General features: G+C 49.8%; 1 protein-coding gene across 1 annotated transcript in view; it reads left to right on the top strand.

Annotated features, from left to right (window-relative positions):
- SMOC2 (SPARC related modular calcium binding 2) overlaps window positions 1-9,000 on the top strand; it is a 110,631-nt gene that overhangs the window by 63,904 nt on the left and 37,727 nt on the right. The window contains exon 9 of the mRNA XM_021693198.2: window positions 4,603-4,685. Within this exon, the coding sequence (XP_021548873.1) occupies window positions 4,603-4,685 (83 nt within the window). The remainder of the gene's footprint in view (window positions 1-4,602; window positions 4,686-9,000) is intronic.

Here is a 9,000-nt window from a genome sequence, read left to right as displayed (position 1 = left end):
TCCTTCCTTCCTTCCTTCCTTCCTTCCTTCCTTCCTTCCTTCCTTCCTTCCTTCCTTCCTTCCTTCCTTCTTCCTTCCTTCCATCCCGAATGCTGATGGTCAGCAATAGCCCATAACTATTCTAGGGACTGAGGAAAGAGCAGTGACCAACAGAGCAGGTCTCCTCTCTCAGGGACGTTCTCTCCCCTCAAGTCTTAACAACTCACACACCTCAAAGGTGAAGGGAAGTTCGGACTATCTCAGCAGCTCAAGGGTATACTTCAATAAGCCATTTTTTTAATTCTCCCTGCTCTGCCATCTTTGACTTACTGGCTTGCTTTGTGACTTATCCCTGACCGGGTTTCTAGAAGCATCATCCAACATAGTTGGTGCTTCTTTCTGACAGCGAGGACAGCCCTCCCCACAGACCCTCAGGGGGCCTCCCCTCCCTTGAATTGGTCAGACTATCACCCCCAGACCAGGCCTACTGCTGATGGAGGGAGGGCCATTGTGGCCATCATTTGGCACCAGGCCTGGGACAGGGCCACCACCCCAGTGCCCTCACTGTTGCGCACACTGTTCTGGGGGTGGGGGATGTGCAGGAAACAAAATGGACAAAAATCCATGCTTCCATAGGGCTTATGTTCCAATGGAAGGAAACAGACTATAGGTAAAGCACATAAATAGATGCACCAGATATAAGTAAATATGCTGGTGAATGACAAGTGTTCTGAGGAAAATAAACCAGAAATAAACCAGAAATAGGAGAGGGAATGCTGGGGCGGGGGGGGGGGGTGGTCAACTTGAATTGAATGGCCAGGGGCACTCCCTGGAAAGCATGTTGGAGTCAAGTCCTGAAGATGCTGGGGGGCAATCTGACGATGTCTGTGGGAGCACAGTCCAGACAGAGGGAGTGAGCACTGCCCCACACAGTGGAGGGCCCTGAGCCAGAATCCAGTTGTTTTGGCCCAAAGGTAGGGTGTATCAATTAGGAAGTTTTTCGTTTGTAATAGTGGTGAATCTGACAAGGAGGCATAAACAAGGGACTCTATTACCTCAGGTGAGAATTACAGAGATGGAGAAAACTCCATTTCAGTTGACACTGTGATTTGGTGATGTCACTTGAGGACACAGTTGTGTTTGCCCTTGGACAGACTCTTCTCGTGGTCACAGGATGGCTGCAGAGATCTGGGCATCTCATCTAGACACCACAGTGCTCAGAGGATACAGCACCCACCTCTCTCTTTCTTAGGAAGCCAAACAACCTTCCCTAAAAGCCCCCTGGCAAATTTAATGCATGGATTATTGGCCAGAATCGGATCATATGACCATGACTAAACCCATCACTGGCAAGAAAAATGGAATTAGTTTAAATTGATCTCTAGGGAGACATGGATGTTGGGAAATCAGTCAAAATTATCAACATTAAGGGCTGTCTGGTAAGCTGCTGGTCAGCTTCACCCACCCACTCCTACCGCTGGTTCTCTGTGACCGGCCAGAACAGTCGCGGGAAGTCCTCCGCACTCCTGCCTAAATACCCTCTGTTGTATTCATGCTACTTTCTTATGATTTCCTGAAATAAGCAGTTCTAGGGAGATACTTTATAGTTTTGCTTTATATTTGGGTAGACGATTCAGGTTTTCTCCCTCAATTATCCTATTTATATGTGTCGATGGGGAAGAATAATATAAAAATCCAAGACAGAAGCCATAAATATAAAATGCATTGTCATTATAAGCCAGCTCCCTTTTCCTCATGTCACCAAGCAAGATAATTTAAATGCATGGATTTTGTTGTAGGCTGTGCTGAGGACAATAAACGTATGCTGTTTGCCAGCCCAGGTATACAGCAGCTTCCTCCTAACAGTCTCTAGTTGGGATAATCACCTGGGTAGAAACATGAGTTGGGCCAGGGGCAGAACTGCATCCTGGTCCTCCTGCTTTTTGGTGTCAAAATTAACATCTTGGCCATGGTGTACAGACTGCCTGTGAGCTGGGGCCCAGATACCTGGACGAGCCCCTGCCGTGCCTGGCACAATAGGATCTGGGAGGAGAGGGGCAGGTTCCAGCCCGGCTGCTGCTGGGTTGTGGGGAGAGCTGGAACGGGCTGTCAGGCTAAGCATGGAGCAAGCTGGTTGCTAGCTACTGCATTTGCTCCCAGAACGGAGAGATTCCTCTTTCACCGTCTCGATGGCCAATGAAGGGCTCACCACCTGCTGCCGGCTTCAGGCTGTTCTTACCTCGCCTCGGGGCTGCCCCGTCCCCTGACTCCACAGACCGCCTCTCTCAGGGGTCGAGTGCACGTGGCCATGTGAGCGTGACGTCACATTTCTCCCTGGCAGAAAGCCTGGCATCTGATGGGCAAGCAGATAGTCATGGGGTGTTCACTGTTTTCATACAAATAAGTTAAACACTATTGAAAAGAATGTGATGGATGTCAACACTAAATTTGGATTTCTCTTATTTGAGACTTCAAAGGCATTAGTTCTATTTCTTGAGATTGCCATTTCTGCAAGTTAAGGCATTTCCCAGTATTCTTTAAAAGAGGCAGAATACTGTCATTTAAATGTACATTTTTCATGTCAGCATAGTGCTGGGATTCTTAAGGCATCTCCAGGTTAAGTTTGGAACAGAACCAGAACGACCAGTGTGGCTAGCTTCCAGTCTGCTGCAAAGTTAAAGATTCAGAATGGGGGTTTAGAACGATATGGCCTCTTATCACCCAGGTGAAGGATGCTGGTGCTGACTTTTAGCATTTTGGAGGCTCCGCACAGAGTTCCTGTTACTAGTTCAGCTTCGAACCCAACAGAGTAGCCCGCGGCCGTCCCCGAGGTGCACTCTGATACTCCTGCAAACGGGACGTCCCCAAGAATGGCCGGGAGCTTGGGTTTCCACGTCATCCATCAGGAGCTGGGGCACCTGCTTATCTTTTTACAGCTCACGTTTCGCGGGCCTTCCGCTGTGAAGACACCACTGCTAACGTAGGTGCCAGTCGGACCTGTTTCAACCCCACAGACGCTGGCCCAGAGCCCGAAACTGTGAGCGTTCTCCAGGTTTAGCATGTGTCCCTGGACACGAGCGACCCTCCGTGAGCGTGCTGCTTTTGCTCATTTTCTCGTGGCGAATGCTCAGCTCTCATCAATATCCCTGCGGGAACAGGAGCCGCCCTGGTCAGGGAGGCGTGGGTCCCCTCACCCCTTACAGCCTCATGACTGTGGTTCCCTCTGCCGTCTGTACTGAACCCCACTGCATTTCAAAAGAATATGAGCTAATGGCTACTGGTTAAAACGTGACAGCTTAGCTATTTGCTGGAGTGTGTCAGGGACTCTTTAATTTCAAAAACAGCATTTCAAAAAGACATATTAGGTTTGCGGGAGTGGGTGTTACGTTCTCTGGCATCCAAGAGGCTATTCCGGGTGGGGGGCCAGAGGGGCGCGGGGCCCCTGGCTCCGTTTCAGCCGCAGCCGGCCAGCCCCGCCAGGACGGGCCACCAGGGCAAGGACACTCACAGTGTGTCCCTCGGGGAGACATTTCATTCTCCTTTATTTCCCGTGATGGGAAAACAAAGAGTAAGGAAAAATAAGAATCTGAACTGATCCCTATGAAGTAAATATGAGCTCCCAGCCCTTTCTTGGGGAGTGAGAAAGGAAGATGGGGCAGAGTGGGTGGGGAGGAGCCAATGAACCTGTTCACATCCTGGAAATCAGCAGGCCTTCAGTCCAGATCATTCCACCTGCAGCCCTGCCCGCTGGCTCACACTGTCCACCTGTCAGACTACATGGGGAGCTGGGGGCGGCGGGTTCTCTCCGTCAGTGTCCCCACTGGACGGGGGCGGTTCTCTACGTGGCCCGGCTCTCCCCGTCTGTGGTACCGAGTGCCCAGACCACAGGCGTTTCCGAAGAGCCACCCAAGAGCACCCGCTGTTGCCCTGGGCCTGCATGGGAAGCCCGTAAGGGAGAGGGGCCCTGGGTCCCATTCGCTCCAGAATCACCACGGAGCTGCTCTCATGAGGGGGGCGTCCGCAGCACCCACACCTCCTGCCCCCATGTCAGGACCCACCTGTCAGGCCTTCTCCGCAGTTTCTGTTCACTGGACATGGGGCGCCACGTAGCACCCTCTCTCACTCTCTTCCCTCCCCTCCCCTCCCCTTCCCTTTCCTTCCCCTTAATACAGGGACAACCTTTTGTAGCTTTCATGAATCAGTTTAAGATTTAGCTGGTCTTTCAGTAATACATAAATCTAAACTTCTGAGACTTTGCCTTCTTTCCTGGGCCGCACCCCAGGCCTCCTCTCCCCCGGCCCCTCCCCTCTGAACCGTGTCGAGTCCTGGAACAGGTAGAGGTGCGGAGGTGGGGTGTTCGGCAGCCCCTGTGAAGATTTGTTTCAGAAACTGGATGCCAAGGCAGAGCCCTGTGCGGTGTGCTCCTTCCTACTGACTGTGAAAAATAAGCTTATTACAGTAAATGGTCACAGAGGTCGGAAACGGTCCTCAGTCGGGAGAAGTCAATGCCACACATGTGCTGCTGGCCGAGGGCGGGTGCGCTTGCTTGAGCACCTGAGCAACGGAAGAAAGCATCCTCTTCCGAGTGTCAAACCCGTTTTCCCTTTCTTCCCCTCCTCACAGGTACGAACAGCCGAAATGCGATAACACAGCCAGGGCTCACCCAACCAAAACAAGGGATTTGTACAAGGGCCGCCAGCTCCAAGGTGAGTGGAAACATCTACCCCCGCTCTGAGCTTTCTTGCAGGTTTAGAACGAGAAAGAATTTCTCCAGCTCTGTTCCCGGTGGGGAGGGCGGTGGCCTCAGAGCCGTCGACCAGGGACCTCCTCCCCAGGGGCCTGCGGTCAGCAGACGTGCGAGGGCCCCAGGGAGCACACCCAGGGCACGTGCAGGTCGGCGGCACCCATGGCCAGCAACGCTCGAGTGCCAAGTCTAAGACCCAGAGAAGCAAACAATGTCCCCTGAAGTCAGAACTTCTAAACCAAAGGATCCTTTCATTCTTTTCCCTAAAAGAAAGCAATAATTCAAATGTCATTTTCTGGCATTCCTTTTGAATAGAATCAACAGTTCAAGAAGCTGAAGTTTAGGTTTTAATAAAACATGAGCTCAGTCTTTGTATCAAGTGAGTTTTATTACAAAGAAGTATTTCAAATTAAACAGAGGCAGTGAGTTTAATCTTATAATTTAAAAATACGTTCACAGAAAATGTTTTATGGATGTTATCTTTCATCAAGAAGCACAAAAGTGTTTATGATACACCAAAAATGATGGTGATCTTAGTAGTTAAACCTAAAGCCTTTGTTGGACTCCGAGTCCCTCCAGGAATGTACGTGGGATTAAGAGTGGCGGCGGTGAGTGAGGTGGCCCGGCCCGCCTGGCAGGCGAGCGTCCCGCAGTTTGGCTCATCTCATGAAATCAAGGAGTTTAGAGACACAGCTCTGACATCATGGGGTGAATTTGACGGCATCTGTAAGATGCTTCAAAGCTAGTCGCTATTTTATTTCATTTTGGTTCTCTTTTTTTTTTTTCTTTTAAATATCTCCAGATATTTAAAAGAAAATTGGTTCTTTTTTTTTCTTTTAAATATTTCCAGATTGTGTGTGTTTAGCCAATGCCTCAGACACTGTGAAAACCATTCTCTAATGTCCTTAGTTCAGAGCACATGTTTGGTCTTGGTCTTATACCAAGTCCGGATAAATTCCACTAGAAAAGTGGGTTCTTGCTTTATTTGCACTAGTATCGGGAAAGAGGGTTTTCAGTTCTGAGTAAAGATGTTTATGGACGAAGGTAGAAACGACTAGAATATCACCCAGACCTGTCCCAATCTGTTGAGCAACACTGGGAATGAAAGTAGCTAAGACAGAGGAAGAGGAGGGGCGGGACGAAGGCTGCTTTCCTACCTGAAGACGACTCTGCTTCTGCGACTTTGCTGCTTCTGAGACGTTCCCGTGCGGGGCCGTCTCCTGGCCACGGGTCTCTCCAGTGACTTCCTGCTGATGCAGGTTCAAGGAGCCTGTGATTTTTTATTTTTTTGATTTTTGTCCCACCCTGTTTCTCTCTGTGGTCAGTGTGTGTGCGTCTCACGGATCAGGCTCCTTCCTGCATCTGGGGATGGGGAGAGAGGGAGACAGAGATCACAAAGGAGCAACTGCAAGCACCCATGCGGATTCCTAGTTAAGCACCTTTTGTATACGTGATGTCTTACCCTTGGAAGGAGCTCAGTGAACAGCTGGATTGCATGCTCCCTGATGTTCTCAGACCAGAGGAGTTCTCCCCCTCCATCATCTGCTGTAATCTCTTGCCTCTGAAGTCAGGCCTTATCAGTGGGTGGACGAGATTTTTCTTCACAGGAAACAATGAATCTAGCAGGCGTCTGGTGCATGGAGAGCCCTCAGCGAATGTTTGCTGGTTTTAGCTGGTCTTAATCATGTTGCACGAATATCAGACAATCTGTTCTTTGGCTCTAAGGGTCCAAGACTCTTAATGGTTTCTTTTTGATAAAGAACCAGAAATCGAGCTGTGGGTGGTTTTTACACATACGATATGAAACCCAGTCCATTTACGAACGTCCAGTCTAGCTTTGCTGTCTCTTAGTAAAAGGTGCTGGGACAAGAGGCAGTTCTCCTGTTCCTTCCTAGCAGTGACGTGCTCGCTAGGAAGCTCTTTTCATGGTGGACCCAGCGCATCAAACACCAGACCGGGCTCTTGATTTGAGGACGGGGATGGTGGTGGCTTGTGGGAGCAGCTGCTCGTCCAACTGAGAAACGCAAGGGGCGTCTCACTGGCTGGTCTGTCAGGAGTGCGGTCCGGGTGTCCGGGAGCTCGTGGTGAGGAGGCGTCCCCAGAGCAGGAAAGCCGGCCCCTGGCCGAGTGGGAGCAGGATTATTAGGCTGTCCTGGCAGAGATGCCCCTCCTCGCCCATACCTTAAATAAAAACCAGAGTCTCCAGGCACACAAGCCGCTTTATGCAAACCGTGTGATGGTCAGCTCGGTACCGCTCATGACCACTTCATCATTTTGATATTTTGGAGATAATTATCCTTATTAGGGAAAAAACAAGTAGGTCTTGGAAGGACTCCAGGAGAGAGGCTGTTCTTGGTGGAGAGGAAACTGTTTCAGAAGAGCACCGTGGCAGCTCTGTGGGCACACACGTGAGCCACATTTAGGCAGATGCGTTTTCTTCTTAAAAGGTGCAGTGTTCATTTTCAGGGGCTAAGTCCCAGCCAGCAAGGGTCCTTTATTTTCCAAGCCGAGCTGATAACCTTCTCCCACGTGGCCCACTTGTTTAGAGGGTTTGTTGACTGTCAGATGCTTATTCCCGCCGTCTCTGGGGTAGTTAGGACCTTCCACAGCTCTCACCCAGGGACGGGCAGCATCTCGCTATAATGGCAATAAACATAGGGGTGCATGTACCTTTCCAAATTAGTGCTTTAGTGTTTTCATTTTGTTTGGGTAAATACCCAGTAGTGCAATTGCTGGGTCCTGGGTAGCTCTATTTTTAAGTTTTTGAGGAACCTCCATACAGTTTCCAGAGTGGCTGCACCAGCTTGCATTCCCACCAACAGTGTAAGAGGGTTCCCCTTTCTGCACATCCTCGCCAACACTTGGGCATCTTTCCATGTGTCTGTTGGCCATCTGTATGTCTTCTTTGGAAAAAGGTCTGTTTAGGTCTTTTGCCCATTTTTAATCAGATTATTTGTTTTTCTGGTGTTAACTTGTGTAAGTTCTTTATATATTTATGATGTTAAGTGAAATAAGTCAGACAGAGAATGACATATACCATATGATTTTACTCACATGTGTGAGACAAACAAAAAACCAGACTTAGGTACAGAGAACCATCTGGTGAGCAGAGCAGAGGTGAGTGGGGACGGGTGAAGAAGATAAAGGGATTAAGAGGCACAAACTTCCAATACAAAACAAGGGAGTCACAGGGATGAAAAGTCCAGCACAGGGAGTGTGGTCAGTAATTCTGTGCTAGTGTTTACTGACAGCTGGCGACCACACCGACGTGGGGAGCACCGAGAGATGTGCGGAGTTGTGGGATCACGGCGTCCTACGCCTGAAGCCAGTACAACACTGTGGTGGTTGTACTCCACTGAACAAAAGGACACCCGGACCCTGAGCCTAGCCCCTTTGCAGGGACTGCAGGACCCCGGGAGACCCCGTGTTTACCTTTCTTCCACAGAGGACCCCGCAGCCTTCAAGGCTCTTTCAAGGATAATATGAGATGTCAATATTTCACCCATTAAAAACGTCAACTTCTACAATTTTTGTGTCAAATCAAATACCAAATTCACAGACATGCGTCTCCCAAATTTTATCTGAAAGAAAGTCTTTCATTTTAGACGGGCAGCCTTCTACCTGGCAGACGGGGTGAGCTCAGGGTCGCCACACGTGCCCTGTGTCCATGGGGCTCGTCTGCCCAGCACTGTCCACGCTCAGCGGCTGCTCAGAGAGGCTTCCTGCCACCTGCCTGCTAAGAGGCCGGGCCAGGACAGAGCAGGGGGCGCTGGGTGTGAGACAGGGCTTGGTTTGGCTGTTAAGAGCTGTCTGATGGCATCACAGTGAACAATTCATGCTTGTCAACTCAGGTGAGAAGTTTGGGTTTGGATTTCTGGATGTGGCCAGGGACTGAGTTGCAATGCTTGGGAGAGAGACCGGAGCTACTTTATTTTGGTTTTTTTTGACCAGTGAGCTTGATGATTAAATGTGAAATGACATTTGTAGGTGAATAGGGTTACTAAACCTTCAAAAGCAAATTGCATTCTGTAGGATGTATGATGAAGAAATGGGCCCTTAAATCCAGGTTTAGGAGAGGATGCCATGAGCGAAAACTCCGTTATAACCCCACGTGTATTTTCCATGTGAGGCAGGAACCCCAGGACAAGGGGTGGGGGGCAGGGGTTGAGAAGACGTGACCGTCAGGCATGGTATCTGTGGGGACATCCAGAGATGCTGCTTCCATCTCCCAGGTGTGTTCAGAGAATTACCCACAAGGCCCTGAAGGACACAGGGAC

This window comes from Neomonachus schauinslandi, chromosome 8 (genome assembly GCF_002201575.2).
Source record: "Neomonachus schauinslandi chromosome 8, ASM220157v2, whole genome shotgun sequence".
Taxonomy (NCBI): domain Eukaryota; kingdom Metazoa; phylum Chordata; class Mammalia; order Carnivora; family Phocidae; genus Neomonachus; species Neomonachus schauinslandi.
Note: the sequence above shows the minus strand (reverse complement) of the source record. Positions and strands in the feature narration are given on the sequence as shown.